Below are 23,815 nucleotides of genomic sequence, written 5' to 3'. Positions count from 1 at the left end.
TTGTTGGATCATATGTTACTTGGAACTTATTTTTCCAAATGGTTACTGACAATGAGTATCATAGGTTTTTAACAGACGAGTTGCCTGGCTTGTTAGGGGATGTTCACGTGGGAAGTATACGAAACATGTAGTTTCAACATGACGGATTATCACCTCATCCTACAATAAATGTTAGGCATGTGCTAAATAATAACTACAACGACAGTTGAATCGGATACAGTGGTACAGAGTTTTTTTTCTGGGTACATCAAGAACATAAAAGATGTCGACGAGCCCATAACACAGGATAATAGGAAAATAATTATACAAAATGTCTTTGATATTGTTAAATGATTTGATGAATTTGATGTTGTTAAAATAATTTTTAATATCATATTTTTTTAAATTTTTTGTTATTTTGATGTACGTTTATAAAATTAGATTATAATTTTTGTTTGATTTATTTCAGTAGGAACACAAAGCTTATTAATAAAAAATCTGCAAAAATACAAAGTCTATAGTTCTCCTCTAAACATTTACGAAACGGAACATGCTAGGTATATAAAACCCAATACCACACGAATGGTTGTGGTATTGGGTTTTCTACAAAATACAATACTAATATAAAGGGTGTTCCATTTTAAAAAAAAGAGAAAATTTTGTATTTGAAAATAGTGATCACACTGTATATTGTATAGTTCGATTTCAAAGATATTAAATTATTTAAAAATAACATTACACTATAAAATATTTGACATATCATTAACATTTTCATTACCTTGAAAACCCCATAGCCGTTTAAATATTACCGTTTTACTCAATAAAAGTGTAAATATTTCAAAAATTAATAACTTCAGGCCTATAAAACCTTATGCAAACTCTTCATATTTTAAAAAAATATATTCAAAAATGTTTTAATACAGGGTGTTCCATTAAAAAACACAACTTTGGTTCATTCCGTTGTTTTGACTGACCCTGTATTCATCGAAAAGAATTTTAAATTATAGATGTCTTCGTTATACTATTCCAATTTGTCCTAACCTGGTGTGCGATCATGAGACTCATTAGAATTGGGAGTAGTGGAATCATACTAAAGGCAGAGATTACCTTGTAAATTACCGTTTCCAAACAGAAAAATTTTCGTCGACCTTACGGTCCAGGTCTGTAATGTTTTGCGTTAACCTTGTGTAGGATATGGCCCCTCATCATGCATTATGATCTGGGCTAAAGAGGGCTATATTCGCATCCAGAACGAAGGTACTGCCTCTTCAATCTTCCTCAACCTCAGAAACAAATATGAATAAAGGTATGTGTCGGTATTGAAGTATTTATATATTTTTCAGGTTTCTCGTGTTCCAAAGCTACACCAAGAATTCTGGGAGGTGCCGTTGAATCTTCAGGAGAAATGTTACGTTTCAGGTAGTCAAAGTCGTAATAGATATAAAGGAGTATTGCCAAATGAACACAGTAGGGTTCATTTACCTGGACCGCAGACGTATATACATGCCAATTACATTAAAGTAAGAATTTGTATTTTAGAGTAAAGTATACAGTTTTTTATATCCACTGCGCATCTTTTGAAATTGATAATTAGAATTATTTAAAATAAAACAAGATATAAGCAAGTTTTTTTTAAATTGAGACTGACATGAAAGACTTACAAAACTGTATCATAAAAATAAAATCGAAAACAAAGTCATACCATATTTCTCTAAATTAGAATTTATATAAAAAATAAATCGCCGATTTCATTGATGAATCTTCCATTCAATTCTTGTAATACTCTTTCCGCTCTAAAAGGAGATTACCTACAAAATAGTTAAGTTAAAAGTGCCAAAAACTCTTGTTCACTACCGATAAGGATGAACTGATAGATATAAAAAACGACCGTGGACTTAAACTTAAGTACAGTAAACTAGTCTCAGTCAAAACTGAAGAAAATCTCAAAGTAATTGTAGATGTTGAATCATTTTGGATTCCCCTCTTCAATGAATATCCACTGGTCACAAAGAAAGCTATGGATGCAATAATACCGTTTTCAATTTCTTATATCTGTGAATCTGCTTTCTTGTCGATGAACGCCATCAAGAACAAAAATCGTTCACAACTAAAATCTTTAGAGGGTGTGCTTGTCTACAATACTTCCTAGAAAGGATTTAATAATGAATGGTCACCAAGTACAAATATCGCATTAAATATGGTGTCACTATTTTTAATTAGATGGACATTCTGTTTTATACTCCGGACAGTCATTTTTTTTATTATCAACTCGTCTCTTTTAACACAACATATATTTATGTTTGTAAGTGCATTAAAATTTTGTTTCCCTAATTTTCCTAATTAGTTTCCATAATCAGCACAGCATTAACTCAATGTGTAACGAATATTTTGCCTACCGCATAGGGTGTTATTATAGGGGGTTGAAAATTGGGGACAGAAATTGCTGCGGTGGAGATAGGGAAGCAAAATAAACCGAAACTTTTGCGAACGGCACTCAGGGTTTATTTGGAGAGCTGGGTCGTGGATAAGTGAATGGCAAGGGTGTTGGATTGGGGCAACTACAAAGATGAAACAAAAGGGGTTAGAAACTTTTTTTAAAATAAATAAACAAAATGGTTTAGGAAAAAAAAATTACACATTTATTGTTGTCTCAACACAAACAGTTACAAATATAGATATTAACAATAAAATACAAAATATCAAAAAACAGACTTATTATGTCCTCTCCGTTTACAAACTCACAGTTGAAACAAACAGTTGAAAATACTACAAAACTTACAATTGTTAGTGGGCGACAATTTTTAGGAGAAATAAATTATTACAAATAAAGAAATATCTTTTTAAGTGAAACTATACATAGAGGTTAACCTTTTTAAAAAAAAAGTCTCAAATATGATTAGATATTTACCAAATGTCAAAAATAGTGCTAACTGTCATATGTCAATACTAAATCTTAAAACTGAGAACAAATAATACCCTAAGATCTACAATTTTAATTATTCTTAAATTGTTATGAAAGCAATTATTGTTAGAAAATGTTTATCTCTAAAAATCAACACAAAAGAGTTACCTGGATTTCACTAAAATTACTTTAAATTTTCTGGGGTTAGGAACTGGAATTAAACTCTCTACCACAGGAACAAATTCGTCTCTAAACTGCGAAAGATGTTCTGAAACGGCTTCTTAGGACAAATCAAAATTGAGTTTGAAATGGGCACTGGACGCAAACCTTGGAAACTTTTCCTTAAAAACAAAACAATGGAACATGTGGGTATCTTTCAAATTTCTTGAAAAAACACCGTTTTACAAATATCTCAGATGAGATATGGCATACAAATAAAAAAACAGTGATTACTGTTATCGGAACTGACACATTACATTGAGTATAAATCACTTGTTCTAACAAATTTTTGCCGGCTTCTTCAAACTACACACCGACGTCTGTTCTCAATGATCAACCATTCAAACCTCCACTTAAACTTCACATGCACTTTACAGTGCTACACATTTTTCATGAAAAGGGACAAAAATACATATACGAGGAGATTTCAATATATACCAAGGAATTTAAAAATGAATTATGTTTTAAATTATATTTTTAAAGAAAGTAACGTAGTAAAAAACAATACATTATGATTATATTCATTATAGAGACTATTTACCGAGGTATGCCGTGTCTGAACGAATTTTTAAGTTAGTGTGCCGCAAGCTAAAAAGGGTTGGGAAGCGCTGCTATAAATGCTAAGGAACGCTTATAAAGAAGTTGTAAATACAGCGGGAGATGTTTTAAAGTTGGTGGAGGCTTTCGAATAGTTTTTTATATACTGTTAGTTTTTGTACATTATTATTCTTTATTAAACCCCAACGTAAGTGGACATGGAAGAGTCCGAACCAAAGAACAAAAAATGAGATTGATTTCATAATATCAAATCGGAAAGATATTGTTCAGGATGTAACAGTATTGAATAAATTTTCAACAGGGAGCGACCATAGACTAGTTAGAGCAAAAACCACTTGTAACACTGATGTTGAAAGAACAAAAATGATCCTCAAAAAGAAAAGTGGAAGGTGGCTGTTCCCAGAAGATATAACACTTTACGAAGAAAATATTAAGACTAGTTTGGATACACACGACTTAGAGAATATCAGCATCAATTAAATGAACAATAATATTACCCAAATATTGAAAGAAGCTGAAAAGAAATACTGTCCTCGTCCTGAAAATAATAACAAAAAATTAAGCCACAACACAAAACATCTTCTAGAGGAAAGAAGAAAATTTAGGGAAAATCAGGATCATAAACAAAATGAACTAAGAATTTTGAATAAGAAAATTAAAAAGGAAGTTAGAAAAGATCTGAGACGATACAATACGATGGAAATAACTAGAGTAATAGAAGAAAACAAAAGTTTGAAAGTACTCAGACAGAGCATGTCCATTGGAAGAAAAAACGTCCACAAATTAAGAAATGAACAGGGGCAAATCATTTAGGATAGAATTCAAATTATGAATACGATAGAGAGTTTTTATAGACAACTATACAAAGAACAGCAATGTAACCGGAGTGGATCATTACCAAAGATAATCAATCAGGGATCTGAAATTTTACCGGACGTAACACCCAATGAAGTTCGAAGGTCAGTGCAAGAAATGAAAAACAATAAGTCCCCCGGAGGCGATGAAATAGTGGCAGATGCCTTGAAGGTGGCTGGAAAAAGATTATGGCAGGTCCTTGCCAAACTATTCACTAGATGTTTGCAGGAAGCAATAACACCAACCCAGTGGTATAACGCAGAAATTATCATACTTCATAAAAAAGGGGATGCTACCGACCTCAGGAATTACAGGCCCATAAGTCTACTTTCACATATTTATAAACTATTTACAAAAATAATTACGAAACGACTAGAAAAAAAATTGGAATTTTATCAGCCCATAGAACAGGCGGGTTTTAAAAAAGGCTATGGAACAAACGATCACCTACTGGTAATAAAAAATCTTATAGAAAAATGCACTGAATATAATAAACCACTAGCTTTAATATTTGTCGACTATGAAAAGGCATTCGACACCGTAAATCAACAAAAAATGTTGGAAGCCTTGACAGAATGCCGAATTGACTATCGGTATATAAATATAATTAAACATATATACCAAAACGCAACAGCCAGTGTTAGAGTGGGTGATCGTCAAACCCAGAAATTCCCGATACAACGTGGAGTATGCCAGGGGGACACCATATCGCCGAAACTGTTCACTACGCTTTTGGAACATATATGTAAAAGGGCAAAACTGACCGACAAGGGCATAAACATAAACGGAGAAAAGCTTAGCCATCTAAGGTTTGCAGATGATATTGTACTAATAGCTGATAGGGATAGATGAGGTCAAAGAACTTTTAAATCAGCTCTACCTTTCCTCGCTAGAAGGGGGATTGAAAATAAATATATCTAAAACCCAGATGATGACAAATCTTGTAGTCAGCGAAGATATATGCGTAGGAACAAGATCCATAGACCAGGTAATGGCCTATAAATACCTAGGTCATGAGATTCGCATAGGAAAAGATAACCAAACCGTTGAGCTTCTCCGTCGTATAAGACTGACTTGGGCAGCCTTCGGCAAGCTGAACCATATTTTCAAATCGTCTGATATACCAATATGCCTTAAAAGAAAAACGTTTAATCAGTGTGTTTTGCCAGTGTTAACTTACGGTGCCGAAACGTTGACCATGACAAGGAAAACAGTTCAAAAGATCCGTGTGTGTCAAAGGGCGATGGAGCGTGCTATGTTGGGCGTTTCACTACGAGACAAGATCCCAAATCGCCAGCTACGACAAAGAACAGGAGTGGCTGATGCAGTAGAGAGAGTAGCAACACTAAAATGGAACTGGGCAGGTCACGTGGCTCGAATGACAGACAATAGATGGACAAAGCGGATACTGGAATGGAGACCAAGAGATGATGCCTACCGAAGTAGAGGTCGTCCACCAACACGTTGGACTGACGATCTAAAACGTTGTCATAGGAATTGGATGCAAGAGGCACAAGATCGAAATAGATGGAAAATTATGAGGGAGATCTATGTCCAGCAGTGGATAAGCGAAGATTGAATGATGATGATTCTTTATTACTATTTTTCTTATTCATTATAATTGAAATTTGCTATTTGTCTGAAAATTTTAACCATTTTTAAACATCACTTGCTAGATGACTATTACATTTCCAAACTCTGTAAAAATTCATAGGGATTTATATAAAGTTGAATAGAAATCTAAGGAAGTTTTGAAAAATTTAAAATTGATGTTATATTATGGAAGGTTTTAGAACAAACAAAATTTTTGATCAAGGATGGCATTTTTCGCTACAAATAAAAATAAAAAAGTTTCTCCTCTTGGATCCGTTGATTCATTATAATATTCAAGGAAAATTATACATGTTTTTTTCTAATTGTAGGGTCCGGATTACACAGAGACCTTATATATAGCAACCCAAGGGCCAATGGCTCACACTTGTCAAGATTTTTGGGAGATGGTTTGGAATACACATGTAAGTTTGTTACTATATTATTTTGATCGTATTTACTACTAAGGAAGTGCATAATGATTTATTTTTTTAATATTTTATTGCACATATAATCCATTGTTTACACGACGTTTCGACAAGGTAGTAACGCTTGTTGCTGGTGTTTGAGGTAAACTGGCTCTCACGGTCGCAGCGGTTAGTTAAATAGTCGATATTGGCGTGTTTCTCTCGACTGTTCCTTGGCAGCGCTTTTTGTGATTGGCCCTTTACGTATATAGGTAGGCGAAGTCCTTCTCGTCGATCTCGTCGCTTGATTTATTTTTGTGGTCTTCTTCAATACCATTTTGCATGTTATTGGAAGCCTTTGAGTATCACACAAAAGAATACAAAAATAAATCAAACGAGTTTGCAGCAGTTGACCTGAAATTCCGAGATAAAATTTAAAGGACATTTCCCGATATATTTTTATAGTTAAATTAGACATGTATGTATATAATTTGTTTTACGACTAAGTGTTAGGTTAATTTATTTACTGTGTATAGTAAGTGTTTAATTTATGAACCAAAAAGCTTTTTCGATCGAAAAATTGTGGTCTACACCCCTCATTACTTATTTCTGAATTTTTTTTATTATTAATTAATTTACTTTTCCTGAAACATCTATTTTTATCTGATCCTGTGACCGCAATTTATTTAAATACTAGTTTCTTGTTTTCTGTACCCATTTTTAACCGTAATTAATAAATACCGTTTTTTAAAGTTTATTTTTTTATGATTTTATTTTATTGACTAATTTTTTGTGTATTATATAGGTAAACATATTAATTTTAATAGTTTGGTTTGTGTAAGAATTTGATATAGTTTATTTTGGGCGACTACGAACTCCTCCACGCTACCTAGATTTTAATGGGTTCACAGTTTTGTAGTAGGATTAAAAGCGACTATGAACTGTCCCACGCTACCTAGGTACTTAGATAATATTTTTGTGAACATATATAGTTTTTATATTTATAAATCTACATTAAATTATATACAATAACAAAAACTGCAGTTAAACAATAACAATGTTTAATTCTAATGTCTGATTAGTGATTAAAATAAGTAAGAGTGAACACTATATTTTAGATTTTAAAAGTTAGCTGCATAATAATTGCAAACTGACTTAATGAAGTCTAATTTAGTAATGTTTTGATTAACGTAATATTCATTCAGTCTATTTTCAATAAAATTAATTTTTCTCTTTGCCGTTTAATCAAGTTTTTTTCGAATCTGTGTGCAGTTCTAATTTTCACATATACTTCTGCTTGAAAATTTAACAAAATGTCTGTAAATTTAAATATGTCAGGATGTGATTTATAAAAAAATTTCTTTAAATTTCGAGTGAAATGATTCACATGCGTTTGTAGTAAATATAAGAGATTGTAATGTAAACATAGCAAGGAAATAAAGAAGGAAAAATTAAGGGACAATTAGCCTAGTAAAGAGTAATAATTATTTAAGAAATTATTACATATTCCAAATTGATTAAAGAACAAATAAATTCATAGCTAGTAGGTAACATATTAACGTAAACATTTTACATTAAACAAAGATTGAAAACTCGACCCAGTTTAAATGTATTACACTAGTCTCAAATATCAGGCCACCACGGTTGTTTAAATCACGTTTCAAAAACATAGACCTCCGCTGAAATATAACACGGGGACCCAGTCAGCAAAAAAAAAACAATAACACGACCTTGGTACTACGACTGAAAATTGAGAATACGGGCTGATAAAAAAGCGAACAAGGGGGCCAGCGAGGACTAGTGGGAAGTCGGCACTCTAGAGCGCTCCACGCCAGAAGTGTGGAGATCGGACGATACGCAGCCAGTGAACGCGCTATTTAACTCGACGGGATAGTGTGACGCATAAGTGCCGGCAACTGGAGATTCGAAAGTTCACGATCTCGAATCCCTGTAGGACTGGAGGCGTATTCATTAGCTAGAGCCTAAATACGCTAAGGTAACTAAGATCTATATACTAACCCAAGGTATATCTAATGATACGGAATTGTCCGACCTTTAATTCCTTGCTTTGTCTCTTCTCGTCTCCGCGCCTGATCGAACATTATTGGTCATAACTGATATTTTGTAGTGTACAGTCTATTTAATACATTGTAAACTCGAAATTTGTTTTTGTTATTCCTGGCCGTTACAGGTAGAGACTAGAAGAGATACACATTTCGCTTATGCAGTGCTCCGGCTAATAACATAAGCCCATAGCCTCTCACTCTTTGCAGGACCTGAGACCGAGAAGTCCTTAATCCCCTTCCTTCCAAAAATTTCCCTACCCTCTTGTAAATCCGCGAGGGCGGAACCAGTCAGTCCAGACTAGTGGAACCAGTAAGCCTTGCCCCGCTCGCAGGGATAAGTATCCCCTAAGAATTGTAGATGCATTGATAAGGATATTGAGACAGACGTCTTCTACAATGGTGACAGCCTTTATTAGAGTGGAGACAATTCATTAGAGGGGTTTATTAGATTTATTTACAGCTTCAATCCTAAATTATTACAGCTAGCCCCCCCAATTTACTACAAGATGATGAATTTGAAGCCCACATGTAAGGTGGAAATGTTGAATCTTCCGTTAAATAATTATAAACTAGGTAATCACAAAATTGCAAAACTCTGTCATCTTCTGGCATAATATTAAAAAGTCCATCAGAAAAAAGTCACCAACATCATTTGGATCTAAATAAGGAATGCCGAAAAACAATTTTAAATATTTTCCAATAACAGTTTGATTTTTCGGTACCAATTTTGTGTTAAATGAAATTTGCAACAAAAAATAATAATGTCGGGCCACACTAACTTGGCTGCATTTTGTTCTTCTTCAAACTTCGGTTTGAAATTTAAATTCAAATCTGTACATATTGTTATTAATGTATCAAAAGTACTTTGTACGATTGTTGTGATTTATTTGTTAACAAACAAAATACTAGAGGAACATAAAAACCATTTTTGTAGCCATGTATAGTAAACATCTGACAAAAATATTTAGAACAGTATTGCAAAGTTCCATCTACATACAAAGAATCTACATTACACAAAAAGTAAAGATTTGTGAAACAACTAAAAATTGCGGAATTATTTTTTGTAGATAATAAAAAGTTTTCACCTGTATTTGTTTTATCGGTGCACCAAAACCTAGGGACAGTGTTTTCTCTGTTATTTACCGAAAAAATTTCTCGAAATTTGGACACGTTATTCGAAATTATGTTGCCTTTAACATGATGGTTTTACTTTTTTTATTTTTTTGAAACTTCTGTTGAAAAATTGAATTATACTGTTTAACGTTCTATTATAACCAAACTTTTTACACCCATCACTTGAAAGAGTTTTTTTTCTGTAATCGTTGATTTTTGTTTCACCTTTCTGTGTCCAGTACTAATCGAGAAAAGCGTATTCCAACTTTGAAGAAAATTGCTAAAAAATACTAAAATCTAATAGTGAAACGTGTTACTCATCATTGGCGCTTAGTTTCATCGTTATCGCCTTCGTGACGTCAAATCTCATGAACGTATGGTCAGTTAGTTCGTGTTAAAACTAATTAGAATGGAGAATAATGCATTTGTCATTAAACTACCCGTCGGCCGGCGGCACTGAGTAAACATGGTCTGGCGTAAGCAGTGTAGAAAAGTAAGTGATACGCCCATTTCAAATCGCAGTGTGCTTGAACTGCTAAAACAGCCTTAAGTAGAACTTCTTCCTGTGACTTGGGCAATGATGGTGTGGATTTTCGTTTTGCAGCATAGATATTTCTTCGAACGCAAGAAATGTCTTTCGTTGTCAGCGGTGAATTGCTGAAATTTTCCTTCCTCAATCTTTATGGCACAATCATTCTTAATCAATGGAATGAATATCTGGAGCATGATTATGCTCCACCGATGCTTTTTCAAGAATAACGTAATTTTCACCACCTTCCTTTGTGTACACTTTTTGTTGACACCCTTTTTTGATGCATCGCCATCTAACTTTTCCATCTTTGGAGACATGGGCCTTTGAATATTTATATTCATTAATTATTAATAAAAGTTCTCCCCTTTGACTAAACATAGTCGTTGGATTCGCCATTTAAAAGTTAAACACTAACGGACAAAACTATACCGTAATACTTGCAAGTGAAGTGAATAACTGAAAATATTTATATTCTTAGAGATAGTGCAAGCACTCCTGACCACGGCGCAATAGACGAAATTTGGTTTAGTCCCCACTTCCATACGAAACGCATTGTACTATGCACTGTATAATTCCACTTACAATAGAACCTTTCTGCCTTTACGTGAATTTGCCATGGTCAGGAGTGTTTGAACTATGTTTACTTTCAACTATAATCACATTTGGAATTCCGGTCATTAAGACTTAATCCCCAACTTTCTCGGCGATGGGGCAGCAGGTGGGGCAGTTAGATAACGCCGTTTATTTTATAAGGTAATTTGAGGTCTTTATAAATGTCTGGGTAAGATTTAATGGCGCCCATTTAGCTTTGCAGTTTTGGAACATTTGGGTTCTATCAAACTGTTAGCTATTATTCATATTCCTACCCATTTCCAACGCTACCGATAATGCGTTACGAGACTTTCGTATTGTCTTTGTATTACGACTGGCTTATTACCCCCTAAAACTATTTTTTGTTCGTTTCACTGTATCTAAGAAAACAATAATTTAGGCTCCAGGATAAAAAACATTTTGTTAAACAACTGTTAATCGCTCTTACATTGTTTATTTTCTAGATTTTTTTATTTTATATTATATTCTAGTGTAAATGCCTTGTGATGTTAACGGGTCTGGTGGAAAAAGGCTACAATAAATGTGAGTTGTATTTTCCATTGGGAAAACCAGACGACAGTCCTGAAAAATCGTTTTACTACGTAAAAACAACAAAAGTTAGAGATAAATTTACGTTCGATAGTAATATTAATACTCAGCTATACGAAGAAGAGACGCAAGCATTCGAACAAGTTAACGAAGTAACGTTCGGTAATTACAGGTAAGATGATTCAATTATTATTTATGCACTGTTTTCATTGGTAAACGTTCATGTTTGAGTCGTTGTATGAAGACAGTACTACACAATGATTAAAGACTAATGCTGCTCAAGGTAGCCTTCTATTTATTTCCTAGATTTGATTTTCTTTACTCAGTTTTATACTTTTAGTTTTATCAGAGTTAAACTTTTGATTCAGTATTTTTCTCGTATCGATCTCTTAACTTGATAAAAATATCTTCAGTCATCTCTTCATGTCTATATGACTGCCCGGTTTATTTTGATCGGCTAATTGCTATATTTAACATGCACAAAAAAAATACAGGGGTATCGAGATTATTCAATAATCTTTTGAGTTTGAATATTTCTGGTGCTTTCAATATTATGTAAGAACTGTCTTCAGAAAATAAACAGTTGGATGCGTGTCTGATCGATTTTTTGTCTAAAATTGATTATAGATTATAACAGTGGTTCTCAAACTTTTTAGTCGCGGCACCCTTGTAGGGCTAAAAATATTTCGAGGCACACCCTTGAAGCGATTTGGGAAACGACAAAAAATGAAAAAAAAAATACAATTCTGAGGCTCATTTGATTTCAATATAAACTTTATTTCAGATCAATAAAATACAGTATATTTGATATTCAAATATCCTTACTTAATGTGATGAATGAAACTGTTTCGATGATGTTTTCATTATATCCTTTATAATTATGGGAATCTTTGTAAGTTTGACCCTCAAATCCCTTAATGCATCAAGTTTGCTTCTGTATTTGGTTTTAATGTAAACATATGTAAGTCGATGTGAAACACACAAGTTTTTTTACTGCAACCTAGACAACTACATTATTTTCTGAATATACCTGCATCCAGAACTCTTCTTGGCTTCCTTCACGGTATTTGAGTTTTAAACGGTTATCTTCACTGATCTCAAGTAGATTTTGAAAAACTTCATTTGTCATTCCGACAGGTTTATTTTTTGGGTCGTACGAAAACGGGTGCATCATCCAGCTTATAAGGCATCTGAGTCAATGTCAGGAAAATAGTTTACAATACTTTCTTCTAAACCTTGCAAATGAGCAATAACAATTTCAAAGAAGTTCGTTTCAGGATTGATTTCATTTGTTGTAACAAATTCCTGTAATCGAGAGAAATTTGTGAGGTTCCTCTTTTCAACACATGCTTTTAAAAATGTAACTTTTTTACGCAAGGCTTTGATTTTATCTAATTGTGCTCTCGTTTGCCTTGAAGCGAACTGGTGGTTTTATTTATTATTTCGAAGATGTCTGAAAGGTATCCCAATGTTAGCAGCCAATTGACATCTTTTAATTCTTGGATGAAAGTTTCCTCTGTAAATGTGATAATCAGTGGATCTTTTAGTTCAAATAGTCTTCCTAAAATTGTTCCCCTCGATAGCTACCGGACCTCTGTGTGGAGAAAAAAATTGAAGTGATCCATACCCATATCTTCAGGGCTGAGCTTTAAAAGGCGTGCTTGAAGCGGACGGCTCTTCACATGGTTAATTATTTTCACAGAACCATTAACTACTCCTTTCAAATCTTGCGGCGTCTTTTTAGTTGCCAAAAAAATGTCTATGTAAGATACAATGACTGCTGGAGGCATTTTCTGCCACTACCTTTATTCGAGACACCGCCCTTCTAATTTTACCAACCATTGCAGCCGCTCCGTCACTGCAAATATCCACACATTTACTCCACTCTATATCATTTTTTCTTATATACTCGTGGATAGCTTTGAAAATTTCTTCACCAGTGGCATAACTTTGAAGCTCTTCACACATAAGGTGTTCTTATATTTTCATCCCGAATGGAAACCTCACAAGCAGAACAGCAAGTCCAGCAACGTCGGTACTTTCATCAAGCTGTAAACTGAGGAGTTCACAAGTTTTTAATCTATTTATAAGCTCTCTCTCTCTGCAAAGTCTGAAATAGTGTGAATTCTCATGCTTATAGTGCTGTTTGACATCTGCACATTATCAATCTTCTTGGTCATATCTGGACCTAACATGCATTGTATGACATCCTTCATGCAAGGTTTAATCTGTTCCTCGGCAATGGAATGGGGTTTTCCAGCTTTTGCAATCTGCAAACCAAAAGTAAATGATGCTTCAGTGGCGTTTTCATTCAGTGGCGTTTTCATTCAGTGGCGTTTTCATTTTTGCAGACTCTTTCCATCATGCATGATCCTGCCTGAAGAGATGAAGCATGACGTTTGAAAGTCTCTTCGGCCTTATCGACTAAACCAGGATGATTACTTTCCAAATGTCTCATTAATTTAGATGGAACCTAGCAACAATTTTGTGACAATTAACGCATTGGCCTTCTGGTGCCTGTTCGTTGCCAACTTGAATAAAGCATATATACCTTCATATTTTTCCCCGAATTTCTTTTTGGTAAGGAACCTCCTTTCCACGAATTGGGGGAGAACAACTTAAAAGAGCTGGACTCGAATGGATCTCGTGGAAATTTGCATCTTCTCCATCTCTGCTAGTTGTCACTGAATAATTTGATTCAGATGCTTCAGTGACTTCACTATATTTCCTTTTCAAATGCCCAGATTTCAGCCAATTTTGCATTATTCTGGAATGAAAAAAATATCCCAAATAAAAGAGAGTAAAACGTTGCCAACAATGAAAGGTATTTTCCAACCGTAATGGTGCAAGATATATTTTATGGCCAAAATAGCAACAAAAGTACCTAATATTATACATATTAATTCCAATTAATATAATTACTTACGTCGTCACTTTTCTTCTGCAGTTATATCTAAAACTTCCTCTTTGAAATCTAACTGTAATTTTTACAAAACTCACTTATCTGTTGCAAGAATTAAACTGTGGAATGAATGCAGGTAGCAGTCGCGTCGGTCGAATTCGGCTGTTTGTTTCTCGGTTACCATCGAGGATACACAAGTACAAATAGTCAACATGTTTCGATTGGACAGTGGCGAATGCTTGAGGTACCTCAAGGTGACGCGTCACCCACTTTGAGAACCTCTGGATTATAATATATTATTAGCTTCGTCGCCTATTGTTTTTCTCTTTGTTATTTTACCAACTTTTCGTGCCCCAAGACTATTATGTTTTAAAAAAATGTATTGGTGGGTCCTTGAACGAGAAGCGTGTAACTCAGTTTTTCCTTTTTTATTGTTGAACATCTTTTAGTTTTATTTTTTTTGTGGTTAGATTAGAGTACAGATTTAAGAAAATGAAAATTATGTTTCCTCTAATTTCACATGTAACTGACTGTTACTCTCTTTCTCTCTCTCCCTTATCTCTCTTTCTTCCACTCTCTCTCTCTTTCTGTATCCTTTCCTCCCTTTTCCACCCCTCTTCCACTATCAGCATCTCTCTCTTTTTTGTGTATTATCAAAGTGTGGAAAGTAGCCATCTGTCTTCTTGAACTCCTAAGTGGAGCATAGAGCTTCAGTGAAAACGCGCTATCGGGTTCTGTTTTGCGCTAAGGCCTTCACCTCATTCAAAGACTTTCCTTGGCCTCTTATCTCGTCCATGATGGATCTTCTCCAAGTTTGTACTGGGCGACCTCTTTTTCTTTTCCCTTGGGGATTCCACTCTAGGGCAGTCTTTGCGATACTGGAACTATTTTTTCGGAGTGTGTGACCGATCCAACCCCACTTTCTGGACTTAATTTCATTTTGTACCCTCTTTTGTTCGGTCAGGTGTAGCAGATCTTCGTTTCTGATGGTGTTAGGCCAGAATATACGAACAATTCTTCGTAGATATTTGTTAACAAAGTCCTGCAGTTTGTCTGTGAGGGTGTTTGTGATCGGAATATTCGGATCTTTGTCCTTGTAGTATACTCGTCAGATCTCCAAACAGGGTTGAGCGTGCTGAAAGCTTGTTGGGCTTTTCGTATCCTCATACGAATATCGTCTTCTGTACCTCCGTTTTCTGTTATGACACTTCCAAGATACGTAAAGTTTTCCACATTTTCAATCTGCATATTATCGATAGTAAATAGCGTGTTGTTCCTTGCATTTATTCTCATGGACTTGGTTTTACTAATATTGATTTTCAAACCTATTTTATTGGCTTCAGTGGAAAGTGTTTCCAATTGGTATTTATTTATATTATTATTAATTATTATATATTATATAATTATTTATATTTAAGTATCTTTAAAACAAAATTTCAAGCAATTAAAATAATAAGCTAATACTTTGTGCTTTTTAGAATAACTTATTTGAACGAGAACAGTATAGGTGAATGCCATATTCGACAGTTGAGATTGCAGAAATTGGATTCCGCAGCAGAACCAAGGATAATTAGTCATTATTGGTTTTCGAACTGGCCTGACCACAAGATGGCTTGTCCGGAGCAAGTGTTGAAAATAGCCCTTGACGTTTTGAATGTAATGCACTCAAAGAAAAAATCTACCGACAATAACGTTAATGACATATCGAAAAAATTCGATGAATCTCTTTCCAAAAGTACAAATTGTAATATTGATCTCAAAGGAAAAAGTTTCCCTGATAACTTTGATTGTAGTATATCAAAGAAAGATACGATGCTTGCCTTATCGAAAGGTAGGTACGATTGAGTAAATTTTTTAACTCGATAAATTTAAATTGGTTGGACTTCTTAACTTTACATCTACTCTTTATTAAATATACTGAGATTTGTCAGCGTGGAATGGAGACATCCACTGGTTTTACTAATTCTCACCAATATTTAATTCTGTTGAACGAAATCAGTGAATTAGTTTTTCGTTTAGCCACAGTTGAAAGGTTCCATTTTGTCATTAATTTTTAGGTACGCCCGAAGCACGACGCAAATCTATGGAAAACTTAAAACTACCTGTAATTGTCCACTGCAGCGCGGGTATTGGTAGAACAGGTTGCTTCCTAGCCATTCTGAATGGAATCCAACAGCTAAAGGCGAACTCTAATGTCGATATTCTGGCCATATTGTGTTCTCTTAGACTGAACAGAGGTAAGTAGCATTAATTTATTAAAACAGTAAAACATTTAGTGTTCAGTGATTGTAGCGGTGGTCCCAAAAGTACCCGACCCAACAAAAAAATACTCAAAAATTTTGGAAAAAAAAATTTATTTTACAACCTAATCTCATGTCAGCTCTATACACTTTTCTCAGCGATGTTCAATAAGTTCGATACCCTCTTTATAATAAGACCTGTCTTGCTCCTCAAAATAGCCATTAATCCTTGTCAAGCAATAAAACACTGAAAACTGTCTCAAGTTGGTCATTCAGGATTATATCTGTATTTTTTAGGCAAAATGCGTAGGTAGAATCTGTTTTTCTAATATTGAAAGTCCTTTTGTGTTGTGCTATCCGTTTGTTAATGGTTCTACCCGTTTGACCGATGTAAGTTTTTGGGCAGTCGCCACTTGTAAGTTTGTATACACCACTGTGTAAGTGTTTTTTCTTTTGGGTCGTGTTGTTCTTATATATTACTTAATATATTTGCTTAAGTTGTTGTTTGTTCTGAAATATGGCGTTATTTCTTTCTTTTTTATGTTTGGCCATTTTTGATGATATCTTGCCTGTATATGTAATCGAACAGCAAGTACTGTGTTTTTTTTTTCTGTTGGTGGAAAGACTAATTTCAGGGCTTTCTTATTTAGTTTTTGGTTTAAAATTTTGTTTATTGTTTCTTCATTCTCGATTGTGAACAAACGCCAATAGAAAAGACACTTACACAGTGGGGTATACAAACTCACCTACGATGACTGCCCAAAAACTTACATGGGTCAAACGGGTAGAACATTTACCAAACGGATATCAGAACACAAAAGGGCTTTCAATAATAGAAAAACAGATTCTACTTATGCACTTCACCTTTTAGATTATATTCATCATCATTCATTTAATAATCAATTTCAAATTCTCAAAATTTGACGAATATGGTACATGAGGTAGCAATTCAAACTTTAATTTATGAATTTTGGCCATTTTAATAACGGATCTGTGGGCTGGTGCATTATCTTGATAGAACAATACTTTTTTCTTAAACGAATGGGGCAGTTTTTGCTTCAGTTCTTCGCTCAAATGTTACAATAAGTTCGTATAATACTCACCGTTAATAGTCCTCACCTGCATCCAAAAAAAAAACGACGCCATGACCTTGTCTGCAAATCAAACGGTCTTCGCCTTTTTTGGAACCGGTTCTCTCTTTTGAGTCCATTGTTTTGATTGTTCTTTTATCTCGGGTGTGAAGTGATGGGCCCATGTTTCATCCATGGTTATGCAACTGCGTAAAAATTCTGCTTGGTTGCTGTGAAACTTTACTAAACACTCAATTCAAACATATTCACGACAGTGTTTTGGCTTAAGTATAAGCAAACTTAACACCCATATTGCACGCAGCGTTCTCATGTCCAAATTTTCAGTTAATATGTGATGTACCACATTTTTTTATGTGTCTACTAATTCTGCTAACTCGCGATCTTTCAGTCGACGATCCTCCAGTACCCCTTTGTGGATAAACAAAGGAGAGGACTCCTTCAGACTAGAAACTAGTTAAGGTTTTATTTTATATTGGTTGAGTAGAGGCCTTTCAAATAAAAGTATTGTATCACATAACAATGATAATTTTTTCAATTTTTTGTGATGTTTTCGTGATGTTTTCAAACAACTACCGCCATCTCTATGTCAGGCCTTATACTTCTGGGAGCACCCAGACAAAAGGGTAAAGTAAGTTTAACGTGATATAAGTATTTTATGTAATTAATATGTATTTTTAATTTTTCAAATGCAAATAAAATTTTCGAGTTCTCCATTGATGCAGAAATCAACCAGCTTATCGCCACGTTTATTCCTTTCCCCGAGTCCATATCGCCTCACACAATTCTCTACTTCTCCTTGGCCCACTTTAGCGTTTAAATCTCCCATTATAATATTTATATCATGTCTTTTAGTCAGCATTTTTAAGTACTTATTACATTCACCTAATATTTACACCATGTCTACCAGTTTTCTGCTTTCAAAATGCATTGTTGGCTGTTGTAAATCATTAAAATTCAAGACAATGTCAAAACAATTTTATTTAAAACTGAATTGTCAATTTGCGAAACATAGCTTCATAACAACCTTGATTTGAATGATACGGAAACTCATTTCGAACGCCTTCTGCGGTAAAAATAATAATTTCTTTGTTTTATTTTTTTATGTGTTGCTTTAAAATATTTGTAATCTATAATATAAAAATGAATCGCAAAATGTGTTGGTAAGCGCATAAATCAACAACGCATGGACCAATATTAACAATTCTTTTTTTAAAATGTTCCTTGAAGTCTAAGGATGGTTTTTACGGCATGAAAAATTCGAATAATTTCCGGGAAAACCCTAAAACAGCTCTTTTCTTTTTCCCATAAAAATATTTTCTACTAAATGTAGAGTCAATTTGAACTTTATTGCTATTTAATAAAATTTATACTAAATTACAAGCACTCACTGTTGTCTAAACAATCTATAATATAAAAATGAATCGCAAAATGTGTTGGTAAGCGCATAACTCAACAACGCATGGACCAATATTAACAATTATTTTTTTAAAATGTTCCTTGAAGTCTAAGGATGGTTTTTACAGCATGAAAAATTCGAATAATTTTCGGGAAACCCCTAAAACAGCTCTTTTCTTTTTCCCATACAAATATTTTCTAACTAAATGTAGAGTCAATTTGAACTTTATTGCTATTCAATAAAATGTATACTAAATTACAAGCACTCACTGTTGTGTAAACAATCGATGATATAAAAATGAATCGCAAAATGTGTTGGTAAGCGCTAGATCGGTAGTTATAATGTTGAGAAATATCAACCAACCGCGTCTTTGCAACAGCACACGGTTAGCGATAAAAAATTATTGAATAACGTGATTATACAACGCAACTATACTGAAAGGAAAGTATAAAGGAGAAGACGTTTTGATACCATGCATTACAATGATTTCGACTGATATACCATTTGAATTTAAACGACTACAGTTTCCAGTGCGGCTTGCTTTTGCTATGACCATAAATAGGTGAGGCAATCATTAGATGTTTGTGGTATTAATCTAGAAAACCCATGTTTCTCACATGGTCAATTGTATGTTGCCTGTTCCCGTCTTGGAAAACCATCAGATTTGTTTGTATATTCACCAGATAATCAAACAAAAAACATTGTATATCATAAAGTACTACAATAAAAATAAAATAGATTTTTGTTAATAATTATAATTCACTTGCTTTACAATAAAAAGATTACTGAAAATACTTATATACGTTTTATTTTATTATTCTTTATTACATCGGTTATTAACCCTATGTTAATAATAATATATAATTAATTATCTCTATGTTTTGTCATTGAAGCACCCACTTTATAAATATTTGTCACCTTTAGGTTTTCACTATCCCTTTAGATTAGTTTTCAATCAGATTTGAACCTTAAATTCCCCTCTTAGTTTGAAGCCCTCGGGCAGACATCCAAGTCGGGGTTTTTAGTGGGTCCAAAAGGCTGACCAAAGTTCGTCGAGGCGAAGATACTTAGGTCACTCGAGCTGACCCTCACACACCGCCCTATCATCATGGTGACGGTTCTGTTCAGGAGAATTAAAGAAATAAACTGCCACATTCCAAATCTATTTAACAGAACGAAGTCTGTCGGGTCCGCTAGTATAATATATAAATATTTGTAATATTTTAAAGCAACACACAAAGTCCAGTAAGTGTTATGAAAGACCGTGTATATCTGTAACTAATTTTAAAATGTGATAAATCTATCCTCCTTTTTTAGTCTACATAATAATCATAATAACATAATCTTCTACACTAACAGATATAATGGATTTTTTCACAAAACTTTCTCACTTTTATATATAACCATATACATACTTTATAGATTATATAATTATATTTGTTATTAGGTGGAATGGTGCAAACAGCCGAACAATACGAACTTATTCACAGAGTATTAAGCTTGTACACGGAGAATATGACATAAGTATGGCGTCTTAGTTCGTCGTTTTAGTGTAATTTTTAAATTGTCAGGGGATATTTTCTGGCCGCTTTGATGAGAAAAAATAAATGGTTGCAGGTAGAAGAAGTTCAACCATCAAATCGCCACCGAATACGTGTAGGTGGAACAAATTGCGAAAATTTTTTATAAAGTATTAGCAAACAGGACGAAGTTTAATGTTAAAATATGTGTAGTACTCAAAATAATGTTACAGGAACATGTATTTACATATCAATAACTTTTGTAATTTTAAGATTCTGGACATCGCTCATTTATGGCTATAAGGGCGGAATTGAAAACTTATAAAACCAAAAACATAAGATTTTTAACATCTTCTGGATGTCGTAGGTTCTAAAAATTAGTTGAATACGTATACCAGCTAAAACTATAGTATATTGGAACAACAAATAAAAAAAAGGAAATAATAACATTGCCAATTCCGAGGTCACTGATGTATTAGTTATTAACTGGCATTTAAATTATTCACTAATCGTTATTTAGACAATATTATTGTATATATCCTATTCACACTTGCTTACCACTAATATTAAAATTGGCTAAATTCTCTTTATAGGGATACTTACTAAAAACTCCTTTTAGTAAGTATCCATCAACTTATCGTTGTGGTCCTATCCAATTTTAAGCATAACTCCTGTGCATATATCTATGGTGTGTATCATTAAGTGGATAAAGATATGCAGGACCTACAATTTAATGTCCATTCAGAATGGCTTAGGAAAATGGACCGCGGGAGTGATGAGGTAGACTTTATTGACATCTGTCAGTTTCACTTTCCAAACAAACCTTGTTTAGTGTGGATAATTTGTATTTTTCGTTATTTTTTCAATTTTTTTACAAAATCTTTCCGCTTTTTCCAATATCTAAGTATTCTAATATTACTACAACAATTTTACAAGGTTGTGTAAATAATAAAGCATGTTGTTTTATAAAAATAGCAATAAAATGCATGTATCAATAAAGTAAGGTTAGAATGTCTTTAATTTAAACTTTTAAACTATATTTCATAGTAATAGGACACTGAATTATGATGGTATTATCGTAAAAACACTATAGTTAAAAGAAAAAGAAGCAGAGGAAGCAAAATGTTAACTTTATAGAAATTAAAAAGTCTTGAGATTGGGCATTTCAACTTTTGTTTGGAAAGTAATTGACAGTTGTGACGTCACACTCCTCGTGTCCATTACTGTTCAAGGTCGTTCCAGCACGTCAAATCTGTTCGAAAACAGCTTTTACAAGTATTATTGTGTTTCAAAATATTTTTCCCGAACATTTATGTCCTTTTCAATTCATAAATTAATGCTCTTTTGCATAGGTTATTGGAATTGCATATGTCACATTCTTTAGAATAATAATAATTTTAAAATAATCTAAAAATTGTATTTTATTAAGGGTATGGTCGGTAACCTCCCAGTATTTATTTATTCCTTGATAATGAGGTCTATGGACGGTACTTCCATAAGTAAGTAAAGGTCCAAATGACCCTAGTCCCGGATCTTTTAAATGGTTTAAATCCCTTAATTCGGCTCTTTAAAAACATCCGTATTTACTAGTAAAATCACATCAGCTCAGTCCTGGTAAAATCACGTCTGCTATGTCTGTTCCTTTAATGCTTATGCTTTTTGCTTCAGTTGGGGTTAGCAAAATCTACGGCTCTATAAACTCTTTCTATTGTAGTTGGCTTCACACAGCTTTATGTTGAATCTGAACGTTTCGCAGATCAGTGCGCACGGGCAATGGCTCTCGAGACTGGCAGCGCGGTACACCATATGTTATTGGTAAGTTTTCTGAGATTATTTCTCGCTACTACGGTCTGAAGTGTTTTTCACTTTTTTTCTTTGATCTCTTGGAAAATAAACTAACTCGTGGAGATTCTTCCTTGTCCCCCGAAATGTGACTCAATACACCAAAGCAAGAAAATTACAATATATCGCCTGTGGTGCTCCACATTTTCCTTATAAATAAATACAGATTTACAATGTAGTAAAGGGTACTCTAATCTTTTTTATAACAAATTATTTTCTTCGTGCTCTGAATAAATTGGTAGCCGATGTCGGTAATGCAGGTCCACTGGTTTCCGAGCAGTGAGATTAATTGACCTTAAAATACTATTACCGTTTAGAATGCTAAAAAATGACACATTTTCAACATTTTTTTTTAATATGGGAATCAAACTTTTTTTATATCATTATACAAACTTTTGAAGATTACAAAAAAACCATCCATTGCTCCCGTGTTTTGAAGATCGCGCCAAACATCTTTCGTCCAAACATTACTGCTCCTTGGCGGACAGTTAATCACAGGAACGGCAAAGCTGAAAATATAAAATTCGAGATGACTTTTAAAAAAGAAGTGCCCTTACGTGATACTTTACCAGAAAAATTGAAAATTCTCAAAAAAAAACACAAAAGGGCGACCATTTGTTTTTATTTTTCAAAAATTTACCTTTTTTCAGTCACAAAAATTTTATTTTTTTTTTGTCAAATTGTGATAAACTATCATAGAGAAAACCAAAACAAACAAAATGCATCAAAGTTTATTAAAATCGACCGACTCGATCCGGAGAGTAACCAGTTTTAAAGAGGGTCTTTTGAGAAAAACGTGTTTAAAGTTTTTTTTATAAATATTTCTTTCAAAATCGATTGATTCTATAAAATAGAACTGAGAATCTATGAGAACGCTAACAATACAAGATGTACAAGTATAACCGGTATAAGTCGCGCGACTGACCGAAAGCTGCATGAACACCTGCGCCGAGCCGAGAGCGCGCTACGGTAAATGCGTTATATCTCGTGATTGGCTTCGTGTTTCTATATAATATTTTAGAGAGTTATTTTTCAAGGTGAAAGGGATCAAAAAATGTAAAAAAATTGATTTTTTTTAAATTTTAGACGGTAATAGTACCTTAAATTATATTTCCTTATCGTTGTATATATGACGAGTTATCAAAAGCGGTCAGTTGTTTTGTTTACATAATAATAATTTTATAAATACCATACTAAATTGCACTATAAAGTTAGACTTTATCCTGTTTGATAATACTCACCATTTTTCAATAATAATTTTGACAAGTTTGTCAATAGTTCATTACAGGTATGTTACTCTCTTTCTTATAGTAAATATAGTTCTTCCAATAATTGCAACAACAAAAATATTGGGATTTGACAACGAAACAGCCATTATCACTCCCACAATTACTAAAACCTCGTTTGATACAACTTACTATCGAAAAAGTAAAAACGTTAATTAAACAACTTAACAGATTTTT

General features: G+C 33.6%; 1 protein-coding gene across 1 annotated transcript in view; it reads left to right on the top strand.

Moving 5' to 3' along the window:
- The window catches only part of LOC140437574 (uncharacterized), a 32,413-nt gene extending 9,158 nt beyond the window's left edge, over positions 1 to 23,255 (top strand). The window contains exons 5-10 of the mRNA XM_072527177.1: positions 1,323 to 1,499; positions 6,436 to 6,528; positions 11,304 to 11,533; positions 15,742 to 16,094; positions 16,321 to 16,500; positions 20,438 to 23,255. Coding sequence (XP_072383278.1) covers positions 1,323 to 1,499; positions 6,436 to 6,528; positions 11,304 to 11,533; positions 15,742 to 16,094; positions 16,321 to 16,500; positions 20,438 to 20,514 — 1,110 coding nt within the window. The 3' untranslated portion in view covers positions 20,515 to 23,255. The remainder of the gene's footprint in view (positions 1 to 1,322; positions 1,500 to 6,435; positions 6,529 to 11,303; positions 11,534 to 15,741; positions 16,095 to 16,320; positions 16,501 to 20,437) is intronic.
- The last annotated feature ends 560 nt before the right edge of the window (positions 23,256 to 23,815 follow it).

This window comes from Diabrotica undecimpunctata, chromosome 3 (assembly GCF_040954645.1).
Source record: "Diabrotica undecimpunctata isolate CICGRU chromosome 3, icDiaUnde3, whole genome shotgun sequence".
Lineage (NCBI taxonomy): Eukaryota > Metazoa > Arthropoda > Insecta > Coleoptera > Chrysomelidae > Diabrotica > Diabrotica undecimpunctata.
This window is presented reverse-complemented; position numbering and strand designations above follow the sequence as displayed.